Source organism: Wyeomyia smithii, chromosome 1 (assembly GCF_029784165.1).
Source record: "Wyeomyia smithii strain HCP4-BCI-WySm-NY-G18 chromosome 1, ASM2978416v1, whole genome shotgun sequence".
NCBI lineage: Eukaryota > Metazoa > Arthropoda > Insecta > Diptera > Culicidae > Wyeomyia > Wyeomyia smithii.
Window position 1 is genome coordinate 162,249,033 of NC_073694.1, and position 13,205 is coordinate 162,262,237.

A 13,205-nucleotide genomic window follows, 5' to 3' on the forward strand; every position below is an offset into this window, starting at 1 on the left:
CAATGATGCAATATTATTTTATAAGTGGACGCATTTCGAGCAAAATCGACCCGAGGTTGGAAGCAGCCTCTCAAAAATCATTCAAACTTTTTGGGTGTGAAGAAATGACCCATTTAAGCATCTCTGCATACAAACTTTTTCCAAAATCAGTCTGGACTGTCTTTCGGAAAGTTTAGTTTTTTTTATCTAAAAACGGTAAATTCTACAGAAAAGTGTTCTTTGGGTTATTTAGGAAAAATTTTTGAATTTTCGTAAAAAAATATGCATAAAATTATATATCAAGTCCTACACTAAAAAAATGCGATTTAATCATGGCTGAATATTTTTGGTGAAAGACGACATTGCTGTCTACATTTCGTCAATACATCGCGAGTTGAGTATATTTAAGGAAAAAAGTTAAAAAAAGTTATCAGTAGTATCACAGGCAGAAATGACGGAAAAAAATGTTGTGTAATATTTCTATTAAAATATCAGATTGTTATTTTCGCTTTTTGCAAGCAATGCTCCTCCAAACTGTTGAAAAAAAAACTCGTTCCACAATTAGAGAAAAATATTTACGAAGATATTATTTTTCCGCAGTGGGTGACCACTGATCGTTAAAACTTGGAAACTATTATGAAGCATGTTGACGAATTTATTTTTCATTTCCTTGTGAAAATTGATAAGCTTATAACTCGCATAACTTCATTTACAAAAAACAGTCTTCATTTCTTAAGGACAGAAAAGATTCGTTGGCAGAATGTGAAACTCTTGTGATTTGCGACTTTTCGGAAAATTACTCATTTGCTATCCAAAATGCAGCTCAGGGTTATTATTGGAATAATTCTCAAGCACAATAATCTTATAAGAGGGATGGTAAATCAGAAAAGTTTTATTATAATATCAGAAGTTTTGACGCACGACACTGTTTCATATCAAAATTATATTTTCTAATGAAACAGAGAACTGTTTTCTCTAAAATTATTTTTATATCAGATGGAGTAGCTGCTCATTATAAAAACAAAAAAAAGCGAGCCTGTGTGATTTTAAATTAAGGCATAAATTAGAAGCAAAGTGGGACTTTTTCGCAACATCACACGGGAAAGGTCCCTGTGATGCAATCGGAGGTACTCTGAAACGAATGGCAAAGAGAGCAAGTCTTGCCCAAGATTACGGAAATACTATTGAAACTCCACGAGAACTTTACGACTAGGCAGTTCAACAAACAGACAAGTGTATAATTAAATAAAATTTCTGCTACATATGCAAAGAACAGATAAATAAACAAATGTCAGAGTAATTAGAAGAACTGTTCAGTCAAGTAAAACCTATACCTGGAACAATAAATTATAATCATTAAGAAATAATCAAATAGCAGCTAAAAGATATTATAGTTCAGAAGATGACCCAAAAATATTTGCTGTATTTGGGATTGGTAAGAAATAGATGCTAAGTGATTATGTTTGAAAACTAAACATATGTATTATAAAAGTAAAAACCTGAATTTATCCACCTAGTGGTGCAGAAACCTTAGTTATACTAACTATCACTTTATACATATTTGGCCAGACACATCGTATACCATCATCAGTCCAATTTCAATAATGAATGAAATGAATTTAAAAGATAGTTTTCAGAGAGTTAACCAAAGACGATCATTGAATTAAAGCTTGGCTGGGACGTGGTTTTTGCAATTAATATGAATGTTATCACTGGAGTACATGAGTCTTATTTTTTCGATCACGAACCAATTTTTAAATGCTGGCTAGAAGTAATTGAATTTTTTTTGATAATAGATGACAATGATGCTGATTTCACACTAGAACAGCAAACATGTATGTTAGTTTAATGCGGTTCTACTTATCCGCTTTATTCTCAGAAATCGCTGGACCTAGCTTTATGAATCAGCATCAAGTTTTTTTTACGAATTGAAGCAAACTTCTACAAACCTGCTCTCGAATTATAGTTTAGAATTATACAGGAAAAAATATAGCTATTGATGAAAGTTGCCAATTTAATTCTTTCTCATGGATACTCTGTTTGCACTTAGTCTTAAATTAGAAAGCAATATTTATATCTTACATGAGCATATTGTATCATTCATAGAGGTAAGTGACCTTTCACCTGCGCACACTAGTAAACGTGTATAGCCATGTAGAGTTGCTTCAACACTTTTTCCTAATTTTGCTGATTACGTTCACCAGCTACTTTAGACTCCTGGTCACAAATTAAAAACATAAAAAATAAGTATTCAACTGAAAATTTTTTCAGCTGTTCAAAACGTATCATTGCAAACAAAACAGCGATTTATTTGTGTTTTTCTCAACGGGTGGCACTAACACATTCGTACGTAAATAGGTCTATACATCTTTGGTAAAGCTTTTCAAAATATCTGCATCGCTAATTGTGTTACATGTGCACACTGTGGGATCATATATTGCTACAATGCTTGGCTCCCTAAAGCTGTAAATGTTTCTTACTCTTTGCAAATCTAGGTTCAACGTACAATTTAGTATATCTTTTATAAGAGGTGAGGACGGAAGCTTCGGAAGGAAAGGAGTTAAGTAAGCACTGAGTTTCTTCTAAAATCTGGTTCAAATTTTCGAGAAAAAGCTAAAGGGTAATTTATTTACACCAATTAAGACGCACTACGAAGAATGTGAAGATTATGAAAAGTTGTCCATGATTGTTGATTTCCTTTGAGAAATAAATAACGATACGAAAAAAGAGGGATAGAGAAGAAGAAAGAGCAGTGAGAGAGAAAAATAATCAAGAAAGTAAAATATCCCATGTCTAAAATATACTTTGGTCAAAACTCTACATTTCAAGCAACCAATAAAAGATCGCACTCAGTATGATTTTCAAAGATCTCTGGGGCTTTCATTTGAGCATGCGAACATCAAAATCGGAATAAGCGTTCGGTAAAAAAAGTGTTTTTTTTTGTTATTTTTCTTTTTTTGGGTCGATTTTGATATACTACACATATAAACAACATATTTACACATACATACGTACAGGCACACATACACAAACATACATAAATTGTCCAATTCGTCGATCTGAGTAAATTGGTATACAACACATGGCTCTCCGTGCCATTAATATTACCTTAAAAGTTAAATGTCTTATATAAAAAATACTCTTTGATCAATAATTCAAAATCTAAGCCACTAATCGAAAATCCACACGGTAGCGTTCTGGGGAGAACAGTAGCTTTCGTTTGCGTATAAGATCATCAAAATCGGATATTGCGTTCTGTAAGAAAGGTGCGTTAGTTTTTTGTGGCACATACATACAGACAACATACATACACACACACACACACACACATACACACATACACACGTACAGACATTGCTCAGTTCGTCGAGCTAAGTCGAATGGTATATACGATTCGGCCCTCCGGATCTTGGATCTATTTTGCGTTTTTGGACCGATTTTATAACCTTTGTTTAGTATAACAAAGGTAAGAATCGATTTTTTCCTTCACATAAACACCATTTGCATAGGTAAATTCAACAGATAGGTTCATGACAAGTACGCAGCATCCAAATCTGAAAAACAATGAACTTTAGGCACAGGCATACAAATAATATATTAAAATTAGGCATTGAATTTTATTTGTTTTCAATTTCTTAAAAAAAATAATCAAAACAACAAGTATTGTATTTTATCAGGGTGTTTTTTACACTGAAAAAATAATATACCTTACTGAAACTAAGGTTTGCAGATACTTTTTAATTTTTGAGAATAACCTTTTTTTAAATATGACCTACTCGCAATGTATGGACGAAATGTAGCCATTAATGTTGCCTTTCCTCAAAAAAAATCATCCAATTCGGAGATAAGAATTTTTTTGAATCGATTTTTTGTATTTAAATCGCATTTTTTTTTTTTAATTACATTGGTTTACAAAAAAATCGGCAGAAAAAGTTTTGCCCTTTTCAGAAGACAGCCTAGACTTATTTTGAAAAAAAAAAAATGTATGCAGCGATGCTTAATTAGGTGATATCCTCACACCCACTAAATTTCAACCAATTTGGAGAGGGTGCTGCCAAACCTTCAGACGATTTGGGGCGATATGCGTCAGTAATTAAGAATCACGAGGCTCTTGGCGACTAACTTTCTGAATGCATTCGGTTTTGAGATACACTGGGGTTTTTTTACGCGATTGGTTGCACCGCGTTGAAAAAATCCGCGTATAAAAAAGGCCTAATTTGAAAAAATCGCGTAAAAACCGCCATTAAATAATAGATCCGACTAGAAATAATAATATATAAGTGAATATATGCTTCGAATATTATATAAAAAACGTTTTGCGTGCGACCAAAATAAAAGCTCACTGAAAATCAGGTCAATAACTTGTTTAAAATATTTTCGCCATATTTTTAGCTTTCGAATTTGTTCCTTAATCGGAAGTTAATCGCAACGATCTTGACTCGTGTCGGTATACAATTATAAATGTTTTTTTGTTCCTTTTTCCCGAATCAACGACAACTACCTATTATTTGAAAATAACACAAATTTTGGAGCAGATATATTAAAATATACATTGATTGAATTAAAAAAAAAAAACAGAACATCTTATTTTCATAAACCATACGATTGATTTTTTTACTTTAGTTCACATTGTGTACTTTTCTTAGATTAACTTATACATGCTAAACTTATTTGATACCGTGTAAGAATACCCTTCCGAATCGCACAAAAATAACCCACGTTATTAAAAAAAATCGCGTGAAAATAATCTGCGTTATTGTAAAAAATCGCGTAATAAAGCCGCGCATAAAAAAAGCCGCGAAAAAAAAGCATAAAATAAAAAAATTTTTTTTTAGTCGTGAATCAAAAAGAATTACCAATATCAGAAAACGACATCTTTAGCCCACAGGAACATCAGTGCAAAGTTTGAGCCAGATACAAAATAGTCGATTAAAATGGGTACTCTATTTTTGGAATTGCACAGATATGAAAGTTAGGCGGAATATTAGGGTAATAATTGGCTAATTTGAATTCGCTTATAACCTATCTGGTGAGGTTATCCTTACTTAAAATTTTAAGGGAGTATGGTAAAATGCCCTTGCTCAAGTATAGATTCCACTTAATAACACGAATCTGGATGATTCTAATTGTACCGCAAAACAAAAAGTATGCGTACTCCAGGTCACTCCGGGACACACTTGAAAATCCAACTGAATCATCTCGTTGTTAACAAACGCAACAGGAGAATGTTTGAGTTAATGTAATTTAAATTCGTACTGGGCACAACCGCAATATTGTTGTATTGCAAACAGAGCAAATGGCTCGTTTATTAGACGGTGCTCCGAGCAACTCAGAACGATCCAACGACTTTTCTCTCTACTATTCCGGTTTGCAACAAAACTTCAACTTAGAAATTTCACTCTTATTATTCGAACAATTATATCTTTTATTAAGAAATTGATACGTACAACCGGGGCTGGCGAAGTTATTTTTCATGGATTTTAAAAATTTCATGTGTCCATTGTACTTATTTAGAGAAAATTTTCGTTGAAAACATCAGCAATCTTACGTGAAAAAAGACAAATCGATATCTAAAGAATATAAAAAATAGTAAACAAAATGTTCAGATATTATAATCTGCAGTCAGTTGGTTATTAATGAGAGCAGTTGCAACGAAAAAAAATGTTTTTGAATGTAATTCTGTTATATTGTCGGCTTATATGTACACTTCTTTAGAATTATACCGTTTTCAATAAAAGTAATAACAATTCCTAATGCAATCAAGTGGTATTTGTTGACAGTAATAAAATCAGAAAAAAAAACAAAGTAAGAAAGGAGTCAGAAAAAATAGAGACCGAAAGGTTCGCTACCTAGACATTCACTTCCCTGGGTCCAGGTAGTTTAAGAACAATCCCGCGAACGACAACCAAGCCTAAACGGTTCAACAGCAAAAAAAAAAAACTGAACGATGCACCGAATTCTAAAAACACAATACAACACCGGCTCGTTAAAATAATTACAAAAGTTTCAATCGGCTTACTGCCGTTGCCTGCCCAATTGGCTCCTGAAATCCTGAAAAGTTGCCTCTACGCTAGAAATTTTATGTTTCACCCATCACACACACACGGTTGCACCGGTGGCCACCAGCTGCTGAACCGCAACGAAGGAAAGCCGCCAGATATAGGCAGTGCAGCTGGGCAGCCTCTTGCCAATATTTCCTAATCGTACTGGAGCACGGTACCGCAGCCCAAAACCTCACGAATTTCCTATTCACAACTTTGCTCGATATTGAACTTTTCAAATAATTTCCAGTCATTAAATATCAATTTAGCTCTGAAACTGCACACACACCGACACACACCCACACAAGGCTGACAGAGTCTGCTGTTGCTCATCCTGGGTTCCACTTTCGAGTGTACCCATCAGTGAGGATGGTCCAGCGTTGATCCATTCGCTACCAGGAGGCCTGGCTTTACGCTCGGATTGGCTGCATCGGAATCCTAGCCAGGTCAATCCAAACCGAGGCAATATATGCATTGCGAACTTTTTCCCCGCAGCAGCAGCAGCAGCCATTGAAATTTTAACCGGGGTCCGACCATTAGGCACCAGAATCGGCAAGTCGACAACGGCGGATGACCTGACGGACGACGGACAGGAAGTTTCTACTTCGGATTTTAATTACATGTAAACTTGGTTAAACAAGGTCCAGAGTAAACCGCACCAAACAAACCGATTTGTACGATACTGCTCACGGCAGCAGATTCTGAAGCTAATTAGGATTTTTTTTAAGTTCGAAGTAAATTGAAGAGCTTGTTTTTCTTCTCGATGAATAACTATAAATTGCAAACGGTCAGCTGATAATTGAAAAATCGTCATTTTCAGCAATTTTTCTACGCTTAACCAAAACCAACGTGTTGGGTTCATGCACAGAGTCAAAACCGGAATTAGAATTTTAGACAAAGTCAGGGTGGCAGTCAATCGACGTATATATTCAGAGCCAAAATTAGTATGGAACCCAAGCAGCAAAACATGTTTCTGATAATGAACTTTGTGCATCACAGCAACAAATTCTTATGCGAAACTAAGTTGCAGCTACATTTCAGTTTATTATACAACGACAAAAAAATCGCAGGAGGTGGAGCTAACTGCAACAACTTCGTTGTTTCGACACAAGTTTCAAGAATGAAACAGCAATGTGTATGGTCTTATGCATGCAATTTGATAACAACAAGATAAATGTAGCATCAAATTTAGTATCGTAGATGCACCATAACAACAACTTGCATGAAATGATCTTCGATTATTTTTTTCAGCAACTTATTGAAATAAGTTTTTGATTTGAAGATGAGTATTCAACTGCAGTTATCAATTTCTACGCGATTCTCAAGTTTCTACTATTTACGGTGTTTGTTCTAGAAACGCTGGCAAGTTTTTCGCTCAGTTTTGATTTCTGCTTCTTTAATTTATCAGCGCCTCAACGTGATAAAGATATTCACAGTAATTTTAATTTTACTTCTGTATTTTTATCATAACAGCAACATACGCCAGACCTAACGTGGACCCCGCAAAAATGTGAAGTTGTTGCTCGTGAAAAGACTTTTGCCGGAGCGGAGAAGGTATTAAATAATTGAGAGCAAATAACAGACTCCGAGGATGCAATCCATATGATATCATTTTATGGACGCGTATTTATGTATTATAGCTATCAACGAGTAATAACACGAGTGTTTTAGATCAACTACCGCCTGTCAATATAGTCAGCCCGTCTAAGCAGCAAAAAGCAACCATAGTCACCTCAACAGCATACTAACAAACGGATATGTCAATGGTTTACCCAGACGCCAATTACAATTTCGTAACTACGATTCCAGCAGCAATGCCAACGATCTCAGAAGGTGTTGAGGTATGTTTAATAAACAAATACTGTTGAATCTAAAAAAGAATGAAGAATGCGAAGAAGATTCTGCAGCTTTTAAATTTTCTAGCAAATACAGCAACCAGAAGTTCGAACAATTCAACTAAATGGAAAACACTATTTGCCAACAAACGATGGATATTTGGTGGAAATTGATAATATATCGGAGACAGTTAAACAGCCAGAGACTGCAAATGAAAATAGTTATACTACTACTTGGGATTTTTCATCTTCTAGTTTGGATAGAAAAATGGACCAACTACATCAAAGACTCAATAAACTGGAGGAGGGTATGAATGCCCAACAAGGGGTTCTACAAAAAATTTTGTCGTTTACAGCAGACATAGACAAATTTTTGAAAACGAAAGAAGTTCCGTCCAAGTTTCCGCCAGACAATACCTCCAGTGTTATTGAGAAATTTGATGAGTTTGAAAAGGAGGAAAAAATTGAATGCAAAGAACAGCTTTTGTTACTGGAGAGAAAACTGCAGGATCGAGAATATGTATCTAAATGTATAAGGTATTTCCGGACTATATATAAACTGACAGACAAACGCGAAGGAGCGCCTTTTTTTAAAACATTGATGAGACGCCTTTTGATGCCAACTGTTTTAGTTGGTAGTTCGTGGAAAGGGAACTCACGAAAACGTAAAGGGGAAAGTGAAAGTAATTTGAACATTAGCTTTAAGAAACACTTTCCGAACTTTGTTAAACTGATCTGGCATATCGTCAATACTGCCGACTATGAGTACACAGAGGAAGATAATGAAAAAGCATTCATAGATTATCTGCGACAAAAAAAAATACCGAGATCAAACGATATCATGGAGACACTTGTATCAGAAAAATAGCATATTCTCGGAAATCTAAGCAGATGAGCACTTCCAAATCAATTCAAGGTAAAAGCATTAAAAATACGAGCCAGACTGTAAACCCTCAGTACACTATATCGCAGCTTGATTCTAAAATCATTGATACAAACCATGTCAGTCTACCGGAAAATGATCAACTCGTTCAGAATATAATAAATTCTTTACCTTTACCTAAAATGAAAGAGAAGATTCATCAAATCACCGAAAGTTGTCAAATACATCACGTCGTGAGTTTTCAAACACTGATGATAGTGACGTAAGCTCTGATAGTATATTCAAATATAAAAAACCTCTCAACAATACGTCTAGTTCAGAATCAGATTTCTGTGAATGATTTTTTGTAAATTGTAGTCAAATTTGAATTTTTAAAAATTATCATCTGTATATACTATATTTATTGTTACTCATATAAAATAAAACCAACTGCCATAACTTTTTTGATATTTATGTTTTTAATGTATGAATGAGTGGAATAACATGTTTAGGGGATTTTCCACTATGACAAATTATTCTAAACATTTTTCCGAGGAGGTTGTTATATCTATACAACTGTAAATCTCGTAATTTCATATCGCTGCCATATATTTGTAATGAAGATGATTTGATAGGTCTTGTAAAGTAATCAGTAGCATCATCTAACGCGCGTCCATAAAATGATATAGAGTTTTCAATGTTATTCTGTACAATATACTCCACTTTAACTACGTCACATTTTGTCGTTAAAATCCATTTGTCTGAGCTTGACTGTGTGTTCACACAATAATCACCAAAATCAATAAATGAGTACACGGAAAAATCACTATAGCGCGAAAGGCCCAACAGTGTTAGAAGTTGTTTATCAATATTTTCGTAATGAGCGCATTTGTGTTTCAAAGTTATTTTTTCTTTGGAACTTTTCACGTTAAGTTTTGCTTTACTATTCATATCTTTTTGAATTTCAGAAATTCTGCGTGAAATTTGTGATAGAGGCAGATTTCCGCTTCTGATCATTCTCTTCAGGTGTTGTAATTTAGATTCGAAAGAATATGCATCAAATGTATCAAGCGGGCTGAATCTTTCTACATCATCTAAGAGATGCACAAGATTGTGAACATTACTACAAATTAATTGTTCTCCATACTAAATTTTTATCCCTTGGAGAAAGTCACGGATTAAATGTCGAGCAACACCGTAGTTTTCACTGGATTGATCATGTCGGGTACATAAATGTATGGCACAGTAAAGATTTAAAAAATGATCGAAAATTACCCTGTTCGCAAAATACTTGTCAACTATAACAATACTTAGATAAAGAAAAAATGTTCTAAATTCTGTGCCCTTCCAACGAGGTAATGCTCTAATCCTCGAACAGGTCGTCGAAACTCACGCGGAAGTTTGCACATCTTGATGAAATTTGAAACTTCCTCGATTTGTTTTGCAGACCATTTTGCATCGTGATTATTCAGGGTTCCATTTTTCCAACCATTCATCATTCTTCTCATTATTCCTAAACCCAATAGATGCAAAGAATCGCCAATGGGAAAATCTTTGATCATGTCTAGACCGTAAATTTGTTGCACTATACAGTCATATTTATAGCGCCCTTGGTACACCCGCGCTCGGAAATCGCGGTCAGTTCTTAGAGCCGCATCGATTTGAGGAAATATCATTGCATTATATTCTTGAGAATACTCTCCTTCTGTAACGCATTTCAGACATGATCCGTATCCATTATGAGCAATGACTCCTATAAAATATCACACTAAATATAGCGCGTCGTGCTTTATTTGATGACCTATGGCCCAACTTTTCAACTCATTTCGAAACTCGTACATACACTGTTTTGGTTTTGAAATTACCGGTAGTGTTATTTCGGGTTGTGTTGTTTCATATTCATGCGGCATATATACCTCTTCTGATTCACCAATAAAATGAATAGGTTGATCGGTGGTGATATATGATGTCAGCCTCGACTTGTTAGATGTTGATAAAGCTCTGGTATCTTCCCGAGCCCAGGGCGTGTACAGAGTACTAGCACTAATTGAGTTGATAGAACTATTTTCAATAATTGCATTTCGAAACATTTCCTTCTTTTTCATATAAAAACTTCCATTCCTTTTCACTTTTTTCCATATGCCGCTCTGACGCCCACCCAAAACACTATTACCTTCCATGGAAGACGTTGTTTAGAGCAAAAGTTGCTGTTACAAAACTTGCGAACACGACAGCAACTTTTTGAAGTATTATTTTGTGTTTGTTTTGTGTATCTCGCGAGCATCACGTTGGCAACTTTTATACTCCGCCCACTAGATCTATCCAGCGAAAGTTAGATTTTCAAATGCCGTTTACACGTTTCAACAACAAAACCAACATCGCGAATTACGTTGTTGGTGTTGAGTTTTTTGAAGCAGCGATGCAACTTTAGTTTTTGCTTGTATCTTAACAATTTCATCGTAGTAACGAATAATGTTTTTTGAAACCTCAGAATTTCGTTAGTGTAACAAATTTTCGCGATTTATTTTTTTATTATGTTTCAATTGTTGCTTGGGAAGTCAGATTCAAAGTTAGAATAGTAGGGTTTCATTATCAAAATCAGAGCAGCAATCGTACAATTCAACGGTAAATAGTTCGGAAATTTCAGAAAAACGAGACGAAAAAAATGTTATTGATTTCAAGGAAAATTAGTAATTATTTTCGATAAAGGGCAGATGACTTTTCCCTATGAGTATGAATGTATTGTTTTCTAAACAATATTTTATTTTTTTAAATACATTGTCGGTTACTTATTTTCCGCGGAAACGCCCAATTCAAATCTAAATCGAAATCAGAATCACAGTCAAACTGATAGAACACCTATATTCATATCCTTTTTGAGAATTGAGTAATTTTAAAGATCAATCGAAAACTTTGAATTTATCACTTTCTACCAACGTTCCTAGCCCGGATATGTCTCATTAGTCACAGAAAATATATTTGTAAATTATAAGCTGAATGCAACACACACACGGACTCGCAAGTTTAAATTTTATTTGCCATTAGTCACGGAATAACCAGCGGCGATCGAACTTGGTAGCGGTTACCCTATAACGACCTCGGCGGAGAGAAAACTATTCGCCTTGCAGCGACCAGGATATTTCCCAGCCGCAGACCGTCCAGCTTATGGTTTATCACCGTCTCTCACTACCTCGGGGGCAAGCCAAATTTTTGCTTCACATAGGAATTTGTTTTCTGGGCACCTTCATTCAATTCGGTGCTGGCAGTCGGAAGCATTTGGCGCTCCAGTCCGGTGGTACGAATGAACATTTCATTTTTTTTTTTTCAACATTCTGCTACCCAGAACTCCAAGCTCAAGGCTACCGATGATTGGTCGCAATTTCGATTGCGGATGGTCATCCGGTTTTACTGCGATACGGGTGAGAAATATTGCGCTGGTTTGGTGAACCGCAATTACCACATGGGTAGCGGGTGCTGGTGTAACACAGCTTGTAAAATATTATTAAATGTTTCCAATCGATTGCAGCCGAAGGTTGGCACACTGGGAGCGGTTTTTTTGGTGTGTGTGTATGTTCGATTCCATGAAGTGAGTTTTTCTTTCATTTCAAATTTATAGGTTATTTCTTAACCGCAGGTAATATGTGCAAAAACTCGTGTGTATGTACACATGATCACCATCATTGCAAAAATGTGAAAACAAACCATTTTAGTCTTGGAAACTGGGAAAAAATTATTCAGCTTTCCAGCTCTTTCGAAAAAATGAATTTTCCTCTCAAACAATGCAGCTTTTGTTTTCTTACAGTTTGCGCAAAAATATCTAAAAAAAAACTGGTCATCGAGGACGACGGATGCCGGGAGCTTAATTTAAATTTTGTTTGTTTTTGAAGCGCAAAATTTAATTAAACTCCGACGTCTCGCCGTCGTCGTCGCCGCCGTCGTTAGCTGAGCTTAGAATAGCTGGAAGCTGCAGTGCGCTGACTACGCCGGTTATACGATGACGGAACGAATGTTTCATCTTTCGGTGAATGAACAAAACACTGGTGCATAAGAAGCTTGCCCTCTTCTCTAGACTAAAGCGAATTTTATTTTATTTGACCGAGGTAATTTTTGTGTTTCGCTCAGCCGCGGCATGCAAAATACAACCCATTAGTCTCGAATGACACAAAAACGCTGTAAACTGGAATCTCTTGGATATAGAAGGATATTATCTTACCACGATATTATTCAGCGTCAATTTCAAGACCGCTTTCGGTCGAGACGGGGGTGAACTACAGTTGGCCCTCAGCACGTCGCCTGCCTCATACCGGTTGTGTTCCGTCCACAGGGTGGGACCACTGTCGGGAAGCTCTGCAAAGAAGAAAACCCAAAAGAGGATAGTATTTTAATCCGATTCATAAAATTCCGGTGGGCTATATGTGAGAACTAATCCCATTGTGCATGTGTGTTGTAAGCTGTGAAATTTCTGAATCACAAAAAAACGAGTCTAAA

The 13,205-nt window shown here is 35.6% G+C and overlaps 1 protein-coding gene across 1 annotated transcript in view; it reads right to left on the bottom strand.

Annotated features, from left to right (window-relative positions):
• Window positions 1–13,205, bottom strand: part of LOC129718544 (uncharacterized) — a 435,671-nt gene that overhangs the window by 90,653 nt on the left and 331,813 nt on the right. Inside the window, exon 5 of the mRNA XM_055669415.1 lies at window positions 12,931–13,064. Coding sequence (XP_055525390.1) covers window positions 12,931–13,064 — 134 coding nt within the window. The remainder of the gene's footprint in view (window positions 1–12,930; window positions 13,065–13,205) is intronic.